This window comes from Sturnus vulgaris, chromosome 15 (genome assembly GCF_052056855.1).
Source record: "Sturnus vulgaris isolate bStuVul1 chromosome 15, bStuVul1.hap1, whole genome shotgun sequence".
Classification (NCBI taxonomy): domain Eukaryota; kingdom Metazoa; phylum Chordata; class Aves; order Passeriformes; family Sturnidae; genus Sturnus; species Sturnus vulgaris.
This window is the reverse complement of record NC_142257.1, coordinates 19,772,867-19,798,831: the sequence shown is the minus strand read 5'-3', so window position 1 is coordinate 19,798,831 and position 25,965 is coordinate 19,772,867. Positions and strand designations below refer to the sequence as shown.

Here is a 25,965-nt window from a genome sequence, read left to right as displayed (position 1 = left end):
TTTTACTTCGTATCAAATTTCTTTTTTTTTTTTTTGTAAAGTACTAAGAAATATCAAGAGATTGTTCACATGGCAACAAGCCTAAGTAAGTATGGAGGTTGCAAACCAGTCTTCAATCTCTGTAGTTCATTTTTTCTCATGAGTTTCAGCAGGATTTTCCTTGTCATTTGAAATTTTTCGTGTGTCGTCAAAGGGGACTGATCTGTCTTTTGGGGGATGATTTTGTTTAGTGCCAATAGATACATGAAGCAATCATGGTCTAAAGGCAGTAAGTGCTGTTTTACAGTCAATACTCAAACCTAGCCAGAAAAGATTCCTGGAGCATCCAAACCTCTGAGCACACCTTGGGGCTCCTTCTTGGAGCAGCTCCTGCCTTGGTCCCACAGCAGCAGCTCCTCCTGCTTTGGGAGCCCAGGGATTGGATCTGAGCCTCCCCTGAGCAGGGGCTGCCTGGGGACATTGCTGCAGTTTTCGATGCATGCCCTTCAAGCTGCCCAGGATCTGCGGCTGGGAACAAGTTTCTCCTATGCCCGAGCCACCAGCATTGCCAGGCTGTGCAAGGGCAGCAAACATCCAGAGCACAGGAACATTGTTCTGACTGATCCATGGACCAGACACCAAAGGAGATGGAGTCAAAAACGATTCCGAGGGTTGAGTGAACACCCTGAGCAGTTCCTCCAATTGCTTTTGTTAACTAATTGCATAAAGGCTGGCTCGGAGTTAACGAGTAATGGAAAACACCAACCTGCACTTTCACCTCTGGTTCCCACTGGCAGCCCTAAATTAGTGAGCACAGTGTAAATTACTGAGAACAGTGTAAATTACTGAGAACAATGTAAATTACTGAGAACAGTGTAAATTACTGAGAACAATGTAAATTACTGAGCACAGTGTAAATTACAGAGAACAATGTAAATTACTGAGAACAATGTAAATTACTGAGAACAGTGTAAATTACTGAGAACAATGTAAATTACTGAGCACTTTTTGCATCAGTGAGCAGAGGCAGGACGGGGCAGCAGCAGCTCAGGGAAGCCGGGGTAGGTGCAGGCTCCTGGGGCTGAGCACAGCCCGTGCAGGGATCTGAGCATTCAGCTGGCTCCAGGTCACACGGACGCTTTAAGGGCACGGTGCACACACCCTGTGTCGGATTTTTAATGCATACACACTGCCTCACAAATTCTTCTTTTAATGTGCTATTTGTGCCTTTTGTTTTTCCCCATCAGAAAGATTTTTCTTTTCAATTTGAAATTCTTTAAGAAATTGGCTATAGACTGTCTTTGCCCTGAGGTATTATTGACCTCTGTCCAGCAAACAAACAAAGAGTAATTTATTTCATTACAGGCTTCATGGGGTATTGTCAGCTTATGAGAAGAAAGTGTGACATTGTGTTATTGAAAAAGATTAATTAGTTTTAATTAATTAGGAATGGGAATTGGAATAAGAATTGGCTTTATATTTAATGCTGATTTTTTTTAACAGACACTTCCTGGTCTTCTTAGTGATATGTTAATAACTTTTTTTGCTTATCCACTATATATAAACTTAAAATTATCTAATAGAAATTACTGATTACTTTTTATAGAACTATTTAGTATGCAGACATATACTCAAGATCAATTGTGATCTGCATTGCAAATTAATGAATTAGACTACTAAAGTAATCACTAAATGGTGGCAAGATATATTTTGGTATAGTATAGTATGTGGCACAGAAAATAATCTTGAAATCACTAGCCATAGAAAGAAACTAGAATTCTTCAGGGCCTTTGGCTGTTGTTAATGGAAAATGAAAAACAGAAAGAAAAGAATGTTTGCATGAGAAAATGTGCAGCAGAAGTCTAACAAATACTGGTCTGCAAGTGTTTGGCCTAATGGGAGTATGTCTATTTATAAAAGCTAACAGTCCCAGAACAAAGAATTCTAAATTAAATATGTTGCATTTCTCTCTATGTATTTCTGTATATATTTAAGAAGTTCTTGTAAATTATCAGCCATTTCTTTCAGTAAGAAAATTGCATTTTAGGAAAAATCACAGTGTGATGAAAAAAAAAGGAATGGTGATATCTTGTATAATTCCTACTTTCTTTTTTGTGGGAGGGGACACAAATGGCTGGCTTTGTTTCTATGCTTTAATAAGTGATTTATTATTAAATTTGAAAAAGCATGGAGAAGGTTCAGTCCTCTCTGAGCAGCAGACTGGAGTGGATCTCATTGTGAATGCACCGCCTGTAGCAACAGATCTGTTCACACAACCCAAAGGAACAGCAAGTTCAGGAAGCGAGATTTATTCCACCGAGCAGGAAATGAGCCAGGCTTGGGCTGAAAACGATGTGTTAGTCCTGGTACTGTACTTTTCAAGGCAGACCTGGACCTTTCTTTAATTGAGCTTCCACAGCAGTTTAGATTTTGTTGGGTGCAGGTCTGAGCTCCATGGCACAGCCTCCTCCTGTCCTGTGAGCCTCTCCACCGTGTGACCTCCCACGTGAAGCTGCGGGCATCGTGCAGAAGTTGGTGAAGAAACTACACTGCTTGATGCAGGAGGTCCTTTGGGCAATGGGAACCTTTGCAATGTGGGCAATACAGCATCAGGGAAACATTCATAATTTTACACCAACTGCTCAAACCCTTTATCATCGCGAGGAGGGGACCGCGCTGGTCCGGGCGGAGCTGGCACCGCCCGTGTCCGCCCCTGTCTTCCCGTGTCCGCCCCTGTCCTCCTGTATCCTCCTGTATCCTCCTGTATCCTCCGGTATCCTCCCGTGTCCGCCCCTGTCCTCCTGTATCCTCCTGTATCCTCCCGTGTCCGCCCGTCCCCGCCCTGTCCGCACCGCCCCCGCCCCGCCCCTCACCTCCTCCGCCCGTGCCCGCCCCGCCCTCACCCCCCGCACCCCCGGCCGGCCCCGGCGCTGCCGCTGCCCCGCAGGGCCCTGCAGGATGCACAGCCCGGGGGATGAACCGCTCCGGGGGATGCACAGCCCGGGGGGATGCTCAGCCCGGGGGATGAACCGCTCCGGGGGATGCACAGCCCGGGGGGATGAACCGCTCCGGGGGATGCACAGCCCGGGGGATGCACAGCCCGGGGGATGAACCGCTCCGGGGGATGCGCTGCGCGTCCAGGTGGGTGCGCCCGGCAGGAGCTCGGCCGGTCGCTGGGCCATGCGGGGCGGTTCGGGGCCATGCGGGGCCATGCGGGGCGGTTCGGGGCCATGCGGGGCGGTTCGGGGCCATGCGGGGCGGTTCGGGGCCGTGCGGGGCCGTGCGGGGCGGGACCGCTCGTGGGGCCGTGCCGGAGCTCGGGGGAGGAGGGAGGGCGGTGCCGGCTCCGCGGTGCTCAGGTGCTGCGGGGCCGGGGGATGCTCAGGCCGGGCCGAGAGCCGCAGGTGCCCGGGAACCGCCCTGGCCAAGGGGCTGTGGAGGGGCCGGGGCCAGCGGAGCCGAGCCCCGGGGTGGGGTCCGGCTGTGCTGCGGGGCCAGGACACGCGTGGGGCCGGGATGCAGTGCGGGACCGGCGAAGCGGGGCCGGGACCCGCGGCGCTCCTGTGCTCCCACCGCCCTGCTCCCATGTCTGCTCCCATCTCCCCGCTCCCATCATCTCCCCGCTCCCATCATCTCCCCGCTCCCATCATCTCCCCGCTCCCGGCAGCCGCGCTGGGACCGGGGTGAAGCAGCCTCCGCTGCTCTCTGAAGGCTGCGCTGCGCTCCTGAGCCGCTTCTTCCCCGAAAAGCAGAGGCAGCCCCGCTGCAGAACTTGTCCGAGATGAACATCAGGCGCTGGAAGGAGGGGAAGGAAGGAAGGAAGGAAGGAAGGGGGCGGGAAGGGCTCCGGGCGGTGTCGGAGCGTGCCCGGCATCGCTCGTGGCTCAGGGCTGGCAGCCGGGCTCCGGCAGCGCCAGCGAGGCCATTCTGGCATTCATTTAAATACCGGAGTACAAAGCATGGCACATGAAAGGACCACTGAATTTTAATTTTTTTCCCCCTCAGCTGTGACAATTCAGGAGTTATGCCTGTCAAGTTGCTTTTGGGTAGAGCTGGTTGAACTTTCTTGGTAAAGAGTTTTCAGTCAGCAAGTGTTGATTAAAAGCAAAACGTTTGTGGGAATTTTTCCGTGTCAGCAAAGCTTAGATGAGGAACCTCCCTGTTTTCCTGCCTTGCTTGGCTCCCTGCCTGCCTGGTGGGCTGCTGCAGAGCTGGGCCTCCAGCATTGCTGGTTTTGTACTTTGGCAGGCTGCTAGCAGAGATGCCCAGGACTTCAGGGAGCTGCAGAGGTGGGGCTAGAACTACCCATGGAATTTTGTTCAGCTTATTCTTGAGTGTTATGAAAATGTGACAAGTATGGGGAAAAAAATTAGTATCTAATGTTTTCCATTAGGATATAAATCTGTTTCTTAGAAAAAGTTCCCATTCTTTGTGATCAAAAATGCCATTTCTTGTTCAGGTCTGTTTCTATTCCCAACTCATTTAAAGCAGCCAGCATCTGTCTGACTGCTGCACCAGCTCTGCTGCCACAATTGCTTTCTTAGGAATCACCTTTCAGCTGTTGCTAATGTGTCTGAAGCTAGTTAGAGCAGAGTTTGTACCACTGCGAAGTCCATTACCCGGTGGGATGATGAAGATTGAATTGAGAACTTTCATAGGGTTGCCTGTAAAAACTTGGATATAGTTGGCTGTCAGAGCTGCTGTTCCATAGTGAAATAATCAGTGCCCAGTGTATGGGACCAGAATGAATAATTGCTGTTTTACCTGCCAGTGGTCTGTGAATTCAAATATTGCTGTCACGTGTCCTGGAGTAATGACTGTGTATGCAAAAACTTCGTGTTACTAAATGTTTACCTCTAATGTTTTAATGGTAATCATTGTACTAACCATAAGAATTCTTTAAAAAAATTCCATGGCTGAAGGTTCTGTTAGAACTGTTTAGCTCATATTCTTTATTGAAAACTTGTGTTGCTAATCTTAAAATGCTTCATTACAGGAAATTACATTCTGAACTATGTAGCTTCTTGACCTAAACTGGTTCTTTTTGTCATCAAGCTCCTATTCATGTCATTTCTAAAATGACAAAATTAGGATGGCTCGATGTACTGAAAAAGCCAGCTCATCTTCAGAGACATTATTGCTGATGGAAAAAAAAAATATGGAGGTAAGAAACAAGTCTTCACTTCTGCCATTTTTTTTTTGTTTGTTTGTTTTTGTCCATTTATAGTTATTGGCATGTTGTGCTCCTTGGTTTGATACTGAGGTGGAAAAAGTGTGAAGTGCTTTGCTTGAAGAAGATTGTCCCATGGGGAAGGACCAGGGTGGGTTTGATGCTCACAGAATTCACGGTGCTGTCGTGGCTTTTTCTTGATTTTCTTTCTTGGAGCACTCCTTTATAGTGTGGCTGTAAAATAGCAGCCCCTGTTTGTCAAACCATTCTGTTTAATGCCTTCATTTTTCTTCAGCTCCCACAGAAACACGTTTCTGATACATGTGTGTGAAGGTTAATTCTCTTTCTCAACTTGTGATGAGAAAAAGCAGTGGGAAATTTTAGCTATTTGACAATTTAATGCAGGATGTGTGTATGTGCTGGTGATCCTGGGAACTCGGCAAGGAAGTCCAAAGTTAAGAGTTCCTCCTTCTTCCAGTGAGGTTCTCATCTGTTTTTCAGTCTTACTTTGTTTGTAACACTGTTCAAGTTAATGTACTTTTTGAGTTACTTTGGGAATGTCTAATAAAAGATAAGTTGCAATAACCTGTTTATTAAAAACAAACTCAAGTACAATTCTCCACCATTTTGCAGTTATTTTTATGAATGTACTGTAATTGGAGTTTGCATTTATTATTAAAATGATTGCAGTGTGACTCTTCAGAGTGCAGTTCATTAAAAACAGTGATTTAAATACAAAATACAGCTTCTTAAGAGATTTCTTTAGTTAAATTAAGAATTTCTGCAGAAAAGAAAATTAAGCCATAGATCTAGTGAATTAAATTTTATATAAAAATTGAAGAAATAATCCCTAAACAATACTAATATATGTAATAATTAGTATATGGTCGTTTCAAATATATATATATTAGCATTCCAGATTGAGATTCATCCAGTGTGAGTTTGAATGTGATTTAATATTGGGAAAGGGATTAGCAGCCAGGTCTGCAGGTCTTTTCCCAGCTCCTTCATACCTCAGCACACAGCGTTTCCCACCTTGGAAAAGGGAGGGTGCATTTTCCTTTCCTGCACGTGTGTGATGTGAGGAGCATTGCAGTGGAGTGTTCTCAGGATGGGGAATGTGAGAGCAGCCAGGGCAGCAGTGTCAGCTCTGCCTGAGCCCCCTGAGCTCTCCTCATTGCTTTGGGGCAATGGCAGAGCAGGGACAGGGGAAGCCAGGCCTTGGTAGAGAGCAGATCTTTCATCACTGCATCATTACATCACTGCATCATTACATCACTGCATCGTTACATCACTGCATCATTTCATCACTGCATCATTTCATCACTGCATCGTTACATCACTGCATCATTTCATCACTGCATCATTTCATCACTGCATCGTTACATCACTGCATCATTTCATCACTGCATCGTTACATCACTGCATCGTTACATCACTGCATCGTTACATCACTGCATCGTTACATCATTCTGATCCTCAGAGCTGTGAAAAAGAGAGTGATTGCAACAAAGAGCAGGCAAATGCTGACAAGGATGACTTGGTGTTTTGGACACCAGGGGAGCTGAGGCTCCAAACTGCAGCTGCAAAGTACACAGAGATCTTGCCCAGATTAAATGGCAAGGCAGAATTGATTTTGAGGCAGTTGGTTTTAGTTGTTTTAACAAGGAACAGATTTAATTGTTCTGTAAAAGCTTTGGCATAGCTGAATGAAGATAGTGAAATTTTATTAATTAATTGCACAATTCTGCATTGTGTCTGATTTTGAAACATTCCAAGGATCTTAAGCCCTGATGATGAGATTGTAACCTCACATGGAATATTGAACACCCCCTGCATCACTTTTTAGACACAAGTTCTCAGTGATGGAATCTATCATTCAGCTTTGCAAACTACTGTGGAGAGAAGAAAATGCATTTTTTTGATAGTTAGCATGTATTTTTGAGAGTACCCTCTGGTCTTTATCATCCATGCACAATTTTTTCTTATGGTTTGAATTTCATGCAGCTGGCCTTACAAGTGCTAGAATACTGAACCTCTGAAACCTCTGAGAAAAGTGTAGGAGTGAATTTCTAGGCTGCAGTTCCTTGGAGTCTGTTTTCAGATGGGTTTTTGTTATCAGGCAATTCTTAACATTTATGATGAGAGGTTTTTTTCAGAGATAATCAGGGAGTCTGAAGATCCAGTTCCATCCACGTTCATAGAATTTGGCATGAAATCCTTCTAAACAGCTTAGGAAGTCTCAGCCTAAAAATCCCTCTTCATTCTAGAAATGTTGGAAAATATGAAATATGATCTGATTCTATTGCTGGGAAATGGTGACTCCAGGGTCTGATGTCTGAGCAGTCCTGTCTTTGTCCCCACAGGGCATTGTGGATCCTCGTGTAACAGGAAAAGTTCTCCAGAGCTGACTCAGGAAATGGAGCTGGTAAGCGTGGCTTGTTTTTCCTTCTGCAGGGGCTGCTGGAAAAGCCTTCCATGGGAAATATTTCTTGGCCATGAAGGGATTGAAACACCTTTCTTCTCTGACAAAAAAGCCACAGACACGGGGAAGTCTTAGTGCAGGCACTCATCAGCACCACACACATCAGTTCTGTCATCACAGTCACTCAGAGAGCAAAGTGAGCAACCACTTGTGTTTCTGCTCTTGCCTTTCTTTTGCCACATCCTAACCTGAGGAAGTGCTCACACCTGTCCATCCAGAAAGAGGAACAACCTTGAAGGAAAAAAATGAGACAAGTCAGGAACCTGATGAGACCTGCTTTTAGTGCTGGGCCATAATTTTTATTTCTGGTGTCAAATAATTAATCTGCCAAACATGCATCTAGTGGTAGCAAGGAAGGAACATTGTTTATTCTGTCCTTACTTTTCTTAGGTTGATTATTCAAGACCTTCAGCAAAGCCCTGTGGAAGAGCTGCCTCATTTCATGGCACCTCTCTGAAGGACATTCTGCTGCTCGTGTGCTCTTTTGAAGGAGGTGAGGCTTTTCACTATTGAACCTAAACTGCTCACATAATTGCCCCTTCGTTTTTTCTGACCTCATGAATTCTGTGCTTGTATCGATTGGTACCCAGTTAAGCTCCAATGACCAAAGACAATAATTCCAGTCTTTTTTTCCACATCTCTCCTGCAGTCTGTCCATCTCTGCCATCCGTGTTTTGCCATAAAGGTTGGACTGTCTAAATTCTGACCTTGTCTTCTTTTGTTATGTTTTTTCTTAATTTAATTATATCTCAATTTTGCTGGGCCCTGCCATCTCAGTATTTGCTAAAAGAATTATTTTATTGAACTAGGGGCAACCAAGAACAAAGACACAATCTCGTGCTAAGGCAGCAGTGTCAAACCAGGCCAAGGTGTTTTTCTCCTTGAGCAGTTCCCTCATCCTCCCCCACATTTTGGGGTAATTGAGTCTTAAACTCTCCAGAGCCTCGGCAGGAGGGGGTGAAGAGCTTTCATTTGTGTGTTCCACAATGCCAGTGCTGGTGAGTTCTGCTTGCTGTTTCCTCAGTACTTCCCTTACATTAATTATTGTGGGTGAAGAAGTGCAGGGGAGCTGCTGGTCAGCAAATGGAAATTTAGCCTTATTTTTAGACTAGAGCTTGGAATAAAAAAGAAGGCTCTAGATTTAAAAATGTGCATACTAGAGTCCTCCCTTTGCAGTGAGCTGGGGATTATTGTGAATTTCTTGTGGCAAGAACTTTCTTCATCCTTGTGCATGTTTGATCCTGTTCTTTCCCATCCACTAGCTCACACGTGAAAAAAGACATGCAACTTACAAGTGGATAAAAAGCTTTACATTTTCTCCTTTGTTTCTTGCTTTCCTAATCTACCCTGGGGCTCTGTGGTGTTAGCAATCTTCCACTGTGTTTTTATTAGAAGCGAAAGGTTTTAATATACAGGTTTACAGATGAAGTAGCTACTGACTTCTAACCCAGTGACTGTATATATCAGACGTGACAAAAGGTGAGAATTAATTTTTTGATCTGCTAGGGAATTTTGATCTCAATGAATAGATAGCAGAAGAACTCGTGAGGTTAAATAAAGGAATTTTCCTTTTAAAAAATTAATTAAATTTTCTTGGCTGACACAGATTGAAATTGATTCTTTGAACTCAATCCCGATAATATGGAAATATTTACCAGGTAAGGATTTAGGTCAGAAAAAGCATAGGCTCGGATGTTTGAGGGCAGACAGAAGTGGGGGGAGTGAGGCTGACACTGCATTATGTGCTGCATATGTAAATTGCTTTTTAAGAGCTTCAGTGTCCAGGGAGCCCAAACTGCTCTTCTGCACTTGCAGTCTGAGACCTCTGGTTCTCAAATTTCTGTTTCTTTCAGTATGGAAGGAATACTCTAAGAAAAAAAAAACAAAAAACCTTCAAAACTTTTTACAAATTCACCGCAGTATAACACACACATCTGAGGAAATTTCAAATGACAAAGTAATTAGAAAAACATTATGTTGATGCTTATGTTTAATCATGGTCAATTAGAGTAATTAGCATCTAAACAAAACAAAATCTTAGGAGAACCTTAAACTCGGGTGAACAGAAATAGCTGATGGGCTCCTGAAGAGGTTGGCTTGACAATGCACTGTAATTTGAGAATTCTTCCTGAAAATGTTTCTTTGTTTCTTTAGGAGTTTTCCGGAAGACCCCTTTGATGGCTGCCCAGTTACCCCAGGATAAAAATGAAGAACTGGCAATTCTGTGGTTCTTGGATCAGTGTGAGAGCCCAGCTTCAGCTCAAAGGTAAATTCTTGTTGTCAACACAACACTGGAACTCGGTCTGTGCTGAGAGGAACCTGCCAGTACCTCACCCATGAAAGCTCTCGAGCTCAGCTGGGGGAAAATGCCTGCATGGAGAGAGGGAACCACTTAATGTGATGTTCATCCATCAGCCTTCCCACTGTGGGTGCTTCAAAGCATTGGCATGCAAGGGGTTAATATTTTAACAGCTATGTTCATTAAGCAATTTTAGGTTACTTTGCATTTCAATTTTTTATTTCAAACATTTAGCTGGGTTCTGCTATATTGTGTTATATTTCACAGCTGGGTACACAAGATTTATTCTTTTAATAGTTCTGTTCTTTTGACAGTTATTCATTTATGTGGTTTCCACTGTATTTCTCACATTACTTGGCTTTTCTGCATTTTAAATACAGAAGAGGGAAAAGTAAGATGCATTTTTGAAGAAGCAGCAGTTAATTCACCTTAACTGTAGGGGACAGTCATAATGTAGATATTATAAAGAGAATGTCAGTAAGATGAGATCAATTGATCTTGAGAAAGAATTCTGTTGGAGCCTCAAGCAAATCTTTAGCAAGAATTGTGACAGTGACTGAGGTTTGGCTTCACTTGTGTAGCACTCCTTGCTTCCTGGTGGACAGTCCCAATCTCCAGAATATTTTTACCTCTTCAGGTTGGAAATGTACTTCAACTTTCTCACTTACTCACTTACTGCACAATACTGAATTCCTTTTCCATTAAAGCAGTGTGTTCCTTTCAGTTGTCAAAGATGATTTGTTATTTTAAAATGTGGTGGACTTCTCTAATGCTAGGGAACGAGGTACCCAGTAGAAGTGTACTGGTGCTCCAGGTATTTTCATGAGCAAAATTCCTGCTGATGGCACTTCAAAGGCAGTGTAGTCCTACAGTAGTTGTCATTCTGATCTGTAATTTCTTTTTACTATTATAATGCTATTTTTATTTTTATTCTTTTATTCCTGATATTATTTTTATTATAGCATTGCAATTACTCTTTTCCCTTTATCTGATGTTGAGGTTTCTGTTTCACCTGCTCTCCTGCCTGATGGGGCTGTGAGTGCCCCATCCGTGCTCAGTGTGCTCTCAGGCCTTGGGTAGGAGATTGTAGCCCAAGATTCTTGTATCCATCCTCAGAGAGAGCTGCAGGAAGCATTTGTGTGTGGGTGGAGCAGCAGGCAGAAATGGCAGTGCATTATTTCTATTTAATCACCTGGAGCTCTGCCATCAGTAGGAGAAATGTCCAAGCTGACCCTTGGCCAGCTCAGCAATGTGCTGTGAGTGACCACAAGCCTGGCTCTGCCCCTGCCCTGTATGGGGAGGGTTAAATGGTTAATTAATGAGGAAAATGCTGGCTAACGTTTCCAACTGATTTATTGGAGAGCAGAACAGAAAGAAATAACCTGTACTGAAAGGATGTGGTGAAACACCGTAGGATAAATTTAAGAAAACGGTTTTGTGTTGGTTCATTGTTTCTGTTCTTCCCCCACCCCATCAGTGGACATGAGGCAAACTGGTGATAAATCATATTTCATACCCTGCCTTTACCCATGGCACGTGCTCCTGTGGAGCCAGGCTGGGACAGGAGGAGCTGTGCCAGGCTCTCCTGCTGAGGAACCACTCCAGGGATGTTCCCAAATTCCAGCCCCACTCTTCACCCCTAGAGTTCATTGCAAATGCACTTTCAAAGTGACTTTATTTTTTTCCCAAAGGTTTGACTGCATTACCTAGCAATATCCTTCAGTTTGCAGTCAAGTTTTTGCTCTGTTCTAGCAGGCCTGGTGCAGCAGCCCCTCCTCTGTGTGGGTGGATGCCCATGGTCTGGAATGCCCACGTCCATCCAGCCAAAGCTGGGTGTGAGGGCTCGTGGGCTCCCTGTTTTGGTGCCCTGTGCAGGTGTCCAGGCAGGCAGGCTGGGTTGCTGGTGTGCTCCCTGCAGCTCTGGGCAGCCCTGGGTGCCCTGTGCAGGTCTCCAGGCAGGCAGGCTGGGTTGCTGGTGTGCTCCCTGCAGCTCTGGCAGCTCTGGGTGCCCATTGAAGGTCTCCAGGCAGGCAGGCTGGGTTGCTCGTGTGCTCCCTGCAGCTCTGGCAGCCCTGTGGCCGCTGTGCCTGTGCTGCTGTAGCAGCTCAGAGAGCAGCAGAGGGCACGCTGCTCCCACGGCTGTAAATCCTCACATACGGGTCCTGCTGGCAGCTCTGCACACTGCCAGTAAACACACTGACTCCTGGAAGCAGAAAAGTCAGACATACATCACATTACTAAGTTAATACACAATTATATAAATATCCAGGATTGCTTGGATGGTTTTATTTACAGAATGGATAATGGAAGCTTTGTATGCTTCAGCCCTGTTGTAATGATTTTGTTTGCTCATATGCTTGCATACAGACAAACAGAAAATGGTTAGAGAATGGTGAAGAGTTTAATGAAAATGTAGAACAAGTCTTCTATATAAACATACAAATTTTGATCATTAATTAACTCATATTCTTAAGCATGTGCGTGTAATAAAAGCAAACTAATTACAGAAAAAGAGAAGTGGCTAGTTAAATGAATGCATTTTTATTAACCAGCCCACTGGGGCTTGCTGTCTGAGGAAGGAGAGCAAAACCTTGGAGATTTCTTCCACGATGCTGTAATACACTTCTGGTGCCATAACCATTCCAGTACAAAAATAATGCACCAAAATAATGTTTTTGGAACAAACAGACCTTTGAATGAATATATACATATTGAATTTCTGTTGCATACTGCACTGGATGCTCTGGTGCTGTACGGGACTGTTAGTACTGGTCTGTCAGTTGTCTATCAGTACCGATTTTGTTCTAATGCTGGCATGACTTTGTTTTCAGAGTGTCCCGTTTTGTGGTGGATTGCTGGTTTGGATGCTGGCAGGGTAGGAGGAAGAGAGTTGTCTGGAAAAGCACATTTGCCCTTGGAGGGGGAAACAGCAACAGGAGAGGTGTGCAGCCTTCCCTGGAGCAGCTGACGGTGCAGGTATTCCCGATTCTCCCGGGACAGCTCCTGATCCTGCTGGATCAGCAGCCCGAGGGATGGGCAGGGCTTGGCTGCCACTGCCCCTAACTGGCCATAAGATATTGCCAAGGGTCAGTAAAACCAGCAAATCTCCGATTAATGTATCAAAGGAATTACAACTGAGCGAAGGTGACTACTGACGTTTCTTCAGCTCACCTAGAATCGTTAACTTGAAACAAGTTTAAGGTGACTTCATACTCGGAGTTCTGATACTTGTAACAGCTCAGTTTCCACGTGGACACTGGCACAGTGGTTGTAAAAAAGAGATTGCTTTGGTTGAAGATTGTTCTCACAAAATTGCATTAAGAGTTATTCTGGAAGCGTGTTCTTGAAAAATACAAGCGTAGAGACAGAAATTGTTAGTTCCTTTGCATCTATTTTTTCTGTGGGAACGCTTTTAGCCGTGAAATATGTTGTGACTGAAAGCAGAATAATTCGGTGGACAGTGCAGTGAGGAAGGAGCCCATGAGGAGGTTGCCGTGGTTTCCAGGGGATGTCTCGGTGATGTTCCCGTTGTGTTCCCGGTGTCACCGAGCCCAGGGCAGTTTCCAGGGGATGTCTCGGTGATGTTCCCGTTCTGTTCCCGGTCCCGCCGAGCCCAGGGCAGTTTCCAGGGGATGTCTCGGTGATGTTCCCGTTCTGTTCCCGGTCCCGCCGAGCCCAGGGCAGTTTCCAGGGGATGTCTCGGTGATGTTCCCGTTCTGTTCCCGGTCCCGCCGAGCCCAGGGCAGTTTCCAGGGGATGTCTCGGTGATGTTCCCGTTCTGTTCCCGGTCCCGCCGAGCCCAGGGCAGTTTCCAGGGGATGTCTCGGTGATGTTCCCGTTCTGTTCCCGGTGTCACCGAGCCCAGGGCAGTTTCCAGGGGATGTCTCGGTGATGTTCCCGTTCTGTTCCCGGTGTCACCGAGCCCAGGGCAGTTTCCAGGGGATGTCTCGGTGATGTTCCCGTTCTGTTCCCGGTACCGCCAAGCCGAGCCCAGCGCGCGGCGCTGCTGGACCGGAATTGGGCGGGGGGAGAACGGCGATCTGTGAATGTGTGTGAATGTCTGTGAATGTGTGTAAATGTCTGTACATGTGTGTGAATGTCTGTACATGCGTGTGAATGTCTGTGAATGTGTGTGAATGTCTGTACATGTGTGTGAATGCCTGTGAATGTCTGTACATGTGTGTGAATGTGTGTGAATGTCTGTACGTGTCTCTACATGCGTGTGAATGTCTGTCTGTAAATGTCACCGCCATTCCATCAGGCAGCTCTGTGTGCAAGGGCCGTGTTTGTTCTGCCAGTTCGAAGGAGTATTTTTATTAAAATGCACTCGGGGAGGCTCTTTGCTGTGACCGGGTACACCGTGGTTCCCTGCTGGCGCTGCCTCAGCCGGCGGCAGCCCGGGATGAGCTCGGAGGAGTCCCGGGGTGCTGAATCCATCCCGGGTGCCGCAGTTTGAGGGAACCCTCTGGAAGTGCAGATCCCTGGCATTGGGGTGTTCCAGCAAGCCGTGCTTTTTATTTGTCCCAGCTTTTAATAGCAGTGATGGGGGAGCGTGGTGGGAGAGCTGGAGGGGAAATCCTGGCTCAGGGTTTCTGGGAACAGCCTCAGGGACACAGGGAGAGACACCAGAGGGGTGTTGGTCACACGGGCTGGGAACCTGGGCTTTACACTTGGCACATCTGCATCATCCTAAAAAAGTATCTCAAGGGTTTATGCTTTGGACTGGAGTGTGTTTAGAGGGGAGGAAGGAGGTTCTTGTCTTGCTGGGTTGTGTTTGCAGCAGCTGAAGGCCAGAGGTGTGCAAGGTGTGCACAGCCAGGTGTCACCTGAGCACCGAGCACAGGCTGGTCCCCTCTCCTGGAAGGACTGCTCTCTTCACTTGTGACTTGGAGATTTCTTCAGTACGTGCGGGTCTCTTTGATTACATTGCCTGCAGCCACAGAGCATGACCTAGCAGAAAAGAGAAATGCATTTATGGTGCAGAGTGTGCCAGCTTTCCCCCGTGCAATAGCGAGCAGAGCTCTGCAGAGGGATCCCTGTGGGTGCAGGGCAGGAGCTCTGGGCCTGGCATCTCCATGATTAATGATGTCTTAACCCTTATGAATGATTATCCTTTCCTGGCTGTAAAATACATACACTGTTTTATTTCATTACCACGAGGTGAAGATCCAGCACTGACAGGTGCTGGGAATTAGCAGGCAGTTTTGAAATTGTTCTGTGCACTAGAAATTAGATCTCATTTTAATTCAGCTTTTCCAAACTAGTAAATGAGGTTAATGCCATACATATTCAGCTGATATGGATGAAGAAATTGATATAAAGTAGATCAACATAGCTACAGGGCTACTTTAATTTATACGTAAAGAGGCAGTGATAAATGAAAGTAATGTAGTAGTGGTCACTAAACTCCTCAGCCATCAGGGATTCAATAGTGTTAGCTGCTCATTAAAGACATGGTTGGGGTTACCTCAAATAGAAATTTGAAAAGAAATAGCCAACTAACCCTTAATTATCAAAACATAGAAAATACTAATTATGCCTTAATTAGCTTTTCTTTTAATGTACTGAAATTGTTACTTTTTGTGTAGCACAAATGGATAGTTATATCAACAATAAATAGGTTGTTTTAATAACTTTCTTTTACCTCTGGGAAAACCACACTCCAATTTTTAATATGCAATAATGCTTCTCTCTAGCCTGTAGGAGATGAAAATTATTAAGTAGCTTTATTTTTTGAAGATCTTACAGCAGCTTTGGGAGGAATTATTTCACTATGCATCAATTATTTTTAATTGAACTGAATATATTTCAGATTGCATGAAATGCCTCTCATTTAAGTTTAACATTTAGAGTTTGTTAAGGAAATATCACAGTGAGAATTGGACGCAACTTATTTCTGTGGCATATTCTAAGAAGAATAAAAACCAGTTGTTTCAGAAGAAAAATATTGTCACTGGTATTTTTCCCTTCACAGGACCAAATCTCATTTTTACTCTGTTTTCCCACGCTGCTCTCATCCACTCTCCCTGCAGTTTGCCCAGGAGGGGTGACTCGGGGCTGTGGGTGCGGGAGGCTCCGGAGCTGCTGCTCAGTTCCCTCCCCGGGGCACCCGGGAGTGCAGCAGGGCAGCGCAGCCCCGCTCCGGGGCTGCAGGGCACCCACGGGGATCCAGGGCACCCACGGGGATCCAGGGCACCCACGGGGATCCAGGGCACCCACGGGGCTGCAGGGCACCCATGGGGCTGCAGGGCACCCACGGGGCTGCAGGGCACCCACGGGGATCCAGAACACACGGGCATCCAGGGCACCCACGGGGCTCCAGGGTACCCACGGGGCTGCAGGGTACCCACGGGGCTCCAGGGTACCCACGGGGCTGCAGGGCACCCACGGGGATCCAGGGCACCCACGGGGATCCAGGGCACCTACGGGGATCCAGGGCACCCACGGGGCTCCAGGGCACCCACGGGGCTGCAGGGCACCCACGGGGCTCCAGGGCACCCACGGGGCTGCAGGGCACCCACGGGGATCCAGGGCACCCATGGGGATCCAGGGCACCCATGGGGATCCAGGGCACCCACGGGGCTCCAGGGCACCCACGGGGATCCAGAACACACGGGCATCCAGAGCACCCACGGGGCTGCAGGGCACCCACGGGGATCCAGGGCACCCACGGGGATCCAGAGCACCCACGGGGATCCAGAGCACCCACGGGGATCCAGAGCACCCACGGGGATCCAGCACCCACAGGGCTCTGCTTTCCTGCTTTCCCGGCTGCAGGGGGCAGGAAACACTGAGTGCTGCTGGTCATGAGCCACCCAAATCCACTGAACAACTCAAATTCACTGAAAAATCCAAATTCACTGAACCACCCAAATCCACTGAAAAATCCAAATTCACTGAAAAATCCAAATCCACTGAAAAATCCAAATTCACGGAACAGCCCGTGCTGAATTAAATAGAAGGGAAGTGCTAGCACAGAAGTCAAAATAAATAGTTCTTAGGAACAAATCCTTGGCAAACTTTAAATCATGATGTTTGTCCTTTAACTGCTTTTGGAAATCTCTTTACTGAGTTTCTCCATTACCTGGAAATTCTGTACCAGGACAGGGCCAGACCCTCAGAACTTTGTGGAATCATCAACACCGGGTTCCTCACCAGGCTGAGTTGTAAAGTGTTCTTCATTTCACACGTCCTCAATTCCATCACTTTTTGTGTGGTTGTTTTATGTGTGAATCGATGCTTTTCTCCCTGGGCTGCACAGCACGTTCCCTTCTGCATTTGCTTGGAGAATTCTTATCCTGCTTTCTCTCTTCTCAGATTTTACATGATATACTCCTGCCTTCCTCCTTCTCTTACAATGATGTTTAAAACACTGAAGTCCTTAAAAACCTCTTTTTTTTATTTTCCCCCTGAGGTGCAGTGTATTTGCTGCTCTGTCACACCTTTGTGCCTCTCCCTCCTTACCTTTGGACTCCTTGCTCGTGATAAATAAACCTGTGAATCTTTACAGAGATATTCCTTACTCACATGTTTGCAATTACAGCACTGGTTTAAGTGCCATGCTATTTTATTTTAGAATTTTATAACACCAATCAGACAATACTAAAAATAAATAATAAGCACAGTTCAGTCCTTCACTTGGCTGTAGCTGAGCTTTATTTTGTAGCTGCTAATAAAGGCACATTATCATGTTCAGGGATTGCAATTATCACTGAAATGTGTATGTCCATTAAGTGCAACATTAGGCTGAGGATATAATTACTGTCTAGAGCCAATATCTGTGTGAAGTTACGTCTATGATGCTATTAGGCTATAAGCAATATTTGTAAACTAATATTTAAACATTTCAGAATTGATTCCATCACTTGCTGACTTAAAATCTAATCCCACTTCCACTCCAAATTATTGGTGATTTAAGTGTTTGGCAAATATATTATTGAGTTATTTGGATGTGAGTATAATTTGTGATGTGAGAGAGAATACTGTTTTCCTAATAGCAAGAACAAACTGAGCTGGTGGCAGGACAGAGAAGCTGTGGTGACAACAAATGCTGGTAAAATAGTGGTGCAGTGTGTCACAAAATGCTGCAATTGGGATGAATTTTTCTCAGAGTTCCATTTCAGACAGTTTAGTAGAGCAATTGAGCCACATGAAAACCTGTTGCATGCTTAGAGGACAAGAAGAAGAAGATTTTCCTGATAATATCACAAGTGTGTTTTGAGGAGGAATGAGGCTGAGTTTGAGGCTCACTGATTTGCTCTTGGAACAATTCCAGTGTTTCTGCTGGCAGAACATGAAACTGCCTGTGAAATCAGTGCATAGTTCATTTGCAGAGCTAGTCTAAGTCACCTGTCAGGAATTCCACACGTGTGGAGATGTTTGCATCTCTAATGAAGTGACTTCTTGCTAGGTTTTGTTTTAGATGAAAAATATGCATAGTAGTAATTGACTTTTAAGTACTTGTGTAAATTAATTTTCTGTTGCATTTCCTTGGCATGTGAGTGATAGCCACTCCTTTGGTTAATTTGGTCACCTGGCTCAGTAATGGGCAGTTAGGGATTGCTGCTTGGCAGTAAATGTTGAGAGAATCAGTCTTTCAGCATTTTGCATCTTATTTTAATGCAAGTTCTTTTCAGGTTTTCCCAGGACTGAGGAACTATTACATTGCTTGGTGATTTTTTTCTGGTACAGCTGTACCTAAGAGACACCTGCCAGAATTCCTCTTTGTGCTTGCAGCAGTTGTTTTGGATTCAGCTTTCACTTCTGCTCTGTGGCTCTCCAGCCTCTGCTCTGCCTTTCGTGGCCAGGCTTGGTTGTTCTGACCCCGGTCATGTTTGCTGCCCACATCACTAAATATGACTTTGTATTTATTAGATTGTCTGCATTTTTTATGCTGATTATGTTCTTTGTTTCAAAATTCACGTATTTCACCTCGAGCAGATTCTCTTCTCTGAGTAACCTGTAACTGCTGCAGCTTTTCACTTGTGCTGCACTTCCCAAGCCAACTTAGCAGGAAGGGATAAGCAGCAAATAGGGCAACTTGGGAAAAAAAACAACCCCAGCAGCCCAGGCTGACTTATGACTTACTCATCTGAAATATCTCAGTTTCGTTGCTGTACATTGGCCTTGCATCCTCATTATTTAAGTAACTTAATGAATTAATTTAACAGACCTTGCAGTAAGTAAATTAACCATCAGAGCTCAGAGCAGAGTGAATATTTTTTTAACATTAAACTACAGCTATTTTTATGATTCAAGTTGAACTTAGTTATGAAATTGCTTATTGCATATTTGTCTAATTCAAAGAGAAAAGAATATGCGAAATAGTACCTCAGAAGTACATCTGTCAAAAAAAAGAACAACCCAGTAAAATCCCAGGAGTTAGAAAATTCTTGTTGGCACTGGGTGAGTTATCCACCACCGTGTTTGTGTCCTGGGATCGTGGGGTGCACTGCCCAGCGCTGCTGAAAGGGAGGTTGTGTGATTTTACCTGATCAGTTCTTAACCTCTCCTTCAAAATTACTTATTAATTGAATTTAGCTGCCAGCCATCAGTGCAATCCAAAGGCAGGCTGCCACCACGGATCCTCGGATGGAGAACGCTGTGCAGTTGTTTCTGGAGGTGCATGGATTTCTCAGTGATGTGCAGAGGCGTTGGTGTCACCAAGCCGGGGTGACTTTTCTGCTCTTCAGCCTTGCTTTGGTTTTCCTGCTGCTCTGGTGGCAATGAGTGAGTTCCTGTGCAGGGCCAGCACGAGGCTGGGGCTGCTGCAGTTTCCACACACACGCCTTGGTGGCACCAAGATTCCTGCTTGCCTTGCTCTGCTTCGGCCCAAAACGGGGCAGAAATATTTTTGAGAAATGCATTTTTCATTTTCATGCATATCCATGTATGCATTTTCATACAAATACGTTTCATTTTTAAGCATGTTGAACCTTACCAGTTGTGGCAAATTTTTTAAATATGTGCATTTGAGAGGGCATTAATAATTCATGTGTTTCATTCAGAAAAAGAACTGAACTGTCCATAGGGCTGTTAGATTCTTACTGGGCTAAGATTATCAGAATTTAGATGACCTAAAATGGTACCTTGAAAAAAAATACCCTGTGATTTAGTTTTGGTTCTGACAATACTCAAAAGGATTTGTTATGTCTTACAGACCTTTCTGCAAACTACTAATGGGATGAACACAATATATCACTTTTATAATAGTGAGCTATTAAAGGCAAACATAAAGCAGTCTGAAGCCCATAAGTGCTGCCAACAGCTCCTGCTTTAATGAATTCCCTTTTAGATGTCCATTAAATGCTCATGGCAAATGTACTCATAATGGAAATGGCAAATCTAAATGGGTAGATATGAATAATCCATGGAGTTTAAATTCTGTTTATGATCATCTTCACATTTAGTTTTCAAGACAACGCAGTTTAGTTTTCATTACAGTTTGGAATAAAGAGGACAGGGAGTAATTGATTGCTTCAAGCAGATTAAAATCAATGGGTTGCTTTTCAAAGAACCTGTTCAATGCAGTAATTTCAACTTTAAACATTGATTTAGGGAACTCAACACAAAATGTTTTGTGCCGTGTGAACTTTTATGTGGGAAGACTAATACTAATTTTATTTCTGTATCTCTGAATATAGAAATATATCGAGGTTGTTATCAGTGTGTGCATGAGTGAACAGTGATCTATAGTAAGTTATTTTGGTATTATTGCACTCCTGTAATGAATCAATGAGATTCCCGTCATCATTGGGATACTGTTTGTAAACCATTAGCACACAGAAATTACAGCCCATCATACATCATTACTGTGATTGAGGCTTTATTACCATATTCTCAAATTGCTTGCTTGCTATAAAACTAAATAGACACCAGACAACTATAGGTAGACGATAGACTGTGCATTATTGGGCTGGAGTAATGAAGGATTATTGTAGCATAATGGGGCACAACTTATGAGGAAAATAAACTTGGCAGCAAAGGAAAGCTTGAGTGTTTTTAATGTTTGTTGTTACTGCTTTAAAGGTCAAATATATTTGTTATGATCGAGTTACTGTTTCCTTATTTCATGAATCATACACTTTTTGTGTTCCACATTGGCCTTGTTTTTTATTTCAGCATTTAAAAACGGGAACTGCACTGCACCTTTCAGCTCCAGAGGTGGATTTACAGCTCTGGGGGAGAGGTGCTGGCATGGGGAGAGCTCTGCACACGTTGGCTCCGTGCTGGACAGAGGCAGAAAAGGAAAACTGCATCAGCAGATGGCAGCTGCTAAATGTGGCAGAAGTTCTCCAGACACACAAATATACATCAGGAATTTTGGGAGCTATAGTGGAAGGATTTATGATGGCTTCATTTTAAAAGATGAGAGAACACACTGAACTTCGATTTGGGGAATTTAGCAATCTCTTGTGGCAGACCCAGGGGCTCTACAGTACAGCACCAGTATGCACAGGATATAGCCAAGGTGTTCTTTCTCCAGCTACAGAAAAAGATGTATATTAGAAAATGGAACTTAGGGCTCCTGACCACGGGACATTCAGAGAGGGAAGCATCTCTTCACACTCCTGTGAGATTTCAGTGATGGGTTCTGAAAGAGAACAAGACATCGTGGTTTGTTATGGTGACTAAGAGGTGTCAACATCCTCCATCCTTTTTTCTTGCCTCCTCAGAAGGATCCAAACCCTCACACCCTTCTAAATTTGTGCTGTCTGTGCCATCTTTCATCAATGTTTGATTCTTCTCTTCTAGAGTTCTTAGACTATTACAGCAAAATGTGGTAACTTCCATCTTTTAATAAGGTAGGGACATTTTGGTTCTGCCAGTTCTGTTTAGCTGGATTTTTGCAAGAGGTTGTAAAGCTTTGGGTTGAGGTTGGGAGAGCAGATTCCTTAGGGCTTGGCTGTCTACAGGCAGAGATTGCTGAAAAAGGTAACAGACAGTGTTAAAACTTCTGTCAGTTGTTTAAAAATTTCCGTAAGTCGATGTCCTGCTATGTACCTGACAATTCCAGTTTTAATAATAGTGATAGTCAATATTTTTTTGCATGAAAGCTTCTGGAGTTCTTAATGGGGACTAGTGAAACCATCAGGGTAGAGTACTCAATTACTGAGAGGCACTGAGCAGCTTGATGTGCATTCACTTTTGCCAGGGCTTTTGGAAACACAGGCTTTTTAATAAAGTACATCTGACCTTTCTTTGGCTTCCATTTGGCATGAATTCACATTTCATTTCAGTTCTGAAAGTAGAGGCAATGTCTGTAAACCACAACACATCATTATTCAGCAGTCCAAATAGGAGGTAAGGACAGGGGAGTAAAATATTGTTTTGTTGTATTTTATAGATGTTTGCCAATACACGTGTATTACAATATTTTTAACTAGGATATCTACAATAAGAGCATTCCAGGCTGAGAAATGCTCAAAGGACGTTGCTGAGATGGAGTCTAGACACAAAATGCTGCTTCTCACGAGTAGAATGTGCCAGACCTGGAGAACTGGCAGAGCTTTGGTCTGGGTTTGCTGTGAGTGCCTCTCTCGTGGGCTCAGGGCACTGCAGCTGGAATCCTGCAGCTGGAATCCTGCAGCTGGAATCCTGCAGCTGGAACCCTCCTGCAGCTGGAATCCTGCAGCTGGAATCCTGCAGCTGGAATCCTGCAGCTGGAATCCTCCTGCGGCTGGAACCCTGCTGCAGCTGGAATCCTCCTGCAGCTGGAATCCTGCAGCTGGAATCCTCCTGCAGCTGGAATCCTGCAGCTGGAATCCTCCTGCAGATGGAATCCTCCTGCAGCTGGAATCCTGCTGCAGCTGGAGTCCTGCAGCTGGAGTCCTGCAGCTGGAATCCTGCAGCTGGAATCCTGCAGCTGGAATCCTGCAGCTGCCCTCACTGGACAAGGAGCTTTCCTGGCTCAAGGAAAAGCCTTTGAAGTGTAATGATAGCAGTGCAGCAGTAGAAGGTTGTGGGGTTCCATTATCTCCGTGGTTTGGAGGGAGCTTCCCCTTTGTCCTTTCAGCAGGAATTGGTTTGTCAGTGCTCAGTGAGCTCGGATTTCTCCAAAGAGAGATTCTGAGTGTTCTGGAGTCACCGTTGCTGGGCATGAGTTTGAGAAGCTGCAATTACAAACATCCCAGCAGCTGGGTTTGTGACAGACATGGTTACCACAGCAAATCTCTGCAGCTCTCAGCTTTGAAGAATATATTTCTATTAACTTCTAGGCAGATCTCTCATGTAGTTGCAGGAAGTGTCTCTAAATTTATGATATTTTTACATAATAATGCCTTGTGTATTGCAGAGTGCTGCATGAAGCCACTCATTCTTATTTGTGTTAAATCTCTTCATGAAGATTTGGCAATACTTACATAGATGTGTTCTCATTTAATCAGTGAAAACCAGATAATTGGCTCGTTTCTCAGAAACTGTTTGATTGCTCTTTTTAATAATATAAATTATTTTGTTTTAAAATATTTTTTAAAACATTTCATTTGGAAGTATCACTCAGGTTTTGCCTATCAGGTTTAACACGATTGCATTTGGTTTGCTCATCAAAAGTGGAGAACATTTAATATTTATTCATAACAAAAGTATTAGAGAAACTGTCAATAAATTTTCTGTCATAATTGAATCATAGGATATCTAAATTGTTGATAATATGATCTGCTCGTTAAACAAAAGTGTCTGGAGAAAATGATGGATTAATTGACTGATGGCTAAGGTTTCTCTCAAATATAATGGTTTACCCAGTTTGATTTGATTTGTGTAAAATAACTTTCTCTAATAAACAATTTGCTCAGAGGCAATAGAAGAAATGAATGGTTATCAAACCAAACTTAATTAGTCTCTCCTAGATTGATATTACTTGGGGAGTCTTCGTTTTAATTGTGGAGAGCTGGATACAAAGAGTTTGGTTCATTATATTTTTCCTGTATAAACACTATTGTGTAACTACCTATGGAATATAACATGTAAATTCATTTTAATAAGTGCTTGTAAAGTGGATTAGCTAATTATGCCAGGCTAAAAATGATTCCTTTAATTATTTTACATATTTAACTAGTACTTCAATTTTATTATTGTTAGTCTGTAAACATAATTTGTATTAGCTCTGCCAAACTAATTAGAATATATAACTTAAACAGTTTTAACAGTTTTGTAATGCTCATAATGCACTCTGTTCGAAAAAATACATTTCTATTATAGAAATATTCAAATGATGAACAAATTTTTGACATAGAAAGATTTTAATGTGTGAGGAAGAATAGCTTTTTCTCAAAAATACAGAAAAGTTCACGTGGTACGACACTCTGGAATATTTGAAGGAAATATATGAAGAAAAAAACCTTTCTTTTCCTCAGGGATGGAGTCAAACTAAACATAAATCATTGAGTAACATAACTTTGTGGGATTCCAGACTGTGAGGCTGTCCATGGATAACACAAACCACAAATTCAACCCCTCAAAGGTTAAACACATACTTAATTGTGCTGCTAGGTGAGAATCTGCACGTTCAGACTAAGAAGAGTTGTTCTTAAAGGCTTCCAGTTAATTTCAGGTAAATAATTTTCTCTTTTCTTTGAAAAAAATAAATTTTCAGAACATCTGTAGAGGCTTTACAAGATTTTAATATAAAATGTACATGAGAGGGCTGTTGTTTGAAGCTGAGTAAGTGTGGAAAACAAGACATTAGTGAAGAGTAATTTGGGTGTTCTTAATTATATTCATTTGTGATTAATCTTGGGCTTATAAACCCAGAAATTGATCTGGTTTATTGTTTCTCCTCATACATGAAGTTTTCATTTTGACAATTTGTTACTCTGGTTTTCCTTACTGTAGGAAACGACAGATAACTGAAAACACAGGGAGGAAATGAGGAACATCTTTTAATTGGCCTGGCACTGTGAGCCTGAGCTGGCACACCTTGAGAGTGACAGGAACCTGCTGAGACTGGCACATGGGGACAGGGGGACATGGGGACACTGGGACACTGGGCACACTGGGCACACTGGGCACACTGGGCACACTGGGACATTGGGCACATGCTATGGGAACAGTAAATTTCTCGTTCAATATTTCATGGAACCAGTGCAGAAGGGTTCTCTGCATCCTCTGCTCTCTCTGTTACAGCACTGCTGGGCCGTGGGCCTGGCTCAGTTTGTCCTTGGTATCCTGTCTGCTGGACAAACCAAACCACTTGGATTTGTATTTCAGTCAATATTCCTGGACCCTTCTCAAGGGACTCCCATCAAAGTCTTGTAGGAGCAAGGTAAAACTTAAAAAACAAACCAAATCAATGTTTGAATATAACAAACAGCTCCTAATTCCTTTGTAGTAATTTTGATTTGAAAGCTCACCAGATAATTATTAATTAGAAGAGTAACAACTTTGGTCTCACTGCATTTTGTGGCTTTTTTATAATCAGTGGTGGAAACCAACTGCATTTTGTTAATATTCCTAGCTTGATATTAAAGCCTATCACAGAATGACCATCCTCGTTCCTGCCATGCCTCCTGGCACTCTCAGTGCAGAAACTTTGACTTTTCTGTACACGTGGCAGAACCCAGGCAGTACAGAGAGAACCTTTCCTCACCCCAGCACCTGTGAGTCTCTCATTTGTGTTCATGCATTTAAACTAGAGCAATCTTTTGTAGGTCAGTTGGCAAGGTGGGCCAAAACTTTAAAGGAAACTCTGGAATAAATTCCTTTGGTTACACCAAAGTCAGTGTTTGCACTTGAATGTCCTGGCACTTTATTTGAGATCTGCCTTGGTGGTTTGTTCTGTAGTTTCTTGCAGGCTCCCAAACCTACAGGTTTGGTTCTGTACTGGATGGTTTCATGCTTTCCCTCAGAGATGAGTAACTGTTTAAAAGGCTGAAGAAAGTAGTTAGTTTCAGGATTGCACTTGCTAAGTTTATGAATGCACTACTATGGTCTGGTTGCTGGAGCAGAAGCAGTCTGGATAAAAAGCCCTGGGAAGTCTCTCCCAGAGCTGTGTTCTGCATTCCTCTGTTTGTGTATGTATATAGTCAATGGCTA

General features: G+C 44.0%; 1 protein-coding gene across 15 annotated transcripts in view; it reads left to right on the top strand.

Moving 5' to 3' along the window:
* Positions 1-3,879: 3,879 nt before the first annotated feature.
* The window catches only part of LOC148222069 (ran-binding protein 17-like), a 95,630-nt gene continuing 73,544 nt past the window's right edge, over positions 3,880-25,965 (top strand). For 6 of the 15 annotated variants that reach the window (XM_088173993.1, XM_088173995.1, XM_088173990.1 and 3 more), the window contains exons 1-4: positions 3,880-5,143; positions 7,516-7,577; positions 8,025-8,127; positions 9,789-9,900. In XM_088173993.1, the coding sequence (XP_088030119.1) occupies positions 7,569-7,577; positions 8,025-8,127; positions 9,789-9,900 (224 nt within the window). In that variant the 5' untranslated portion in view covers positions 3,880-5,143; positions 7,516-7,568. The other 9 variants (XR_015807052.1, XR_015807051.1, XR_015807055.1 and 6 more) reach the window with 6 other exon arrangements.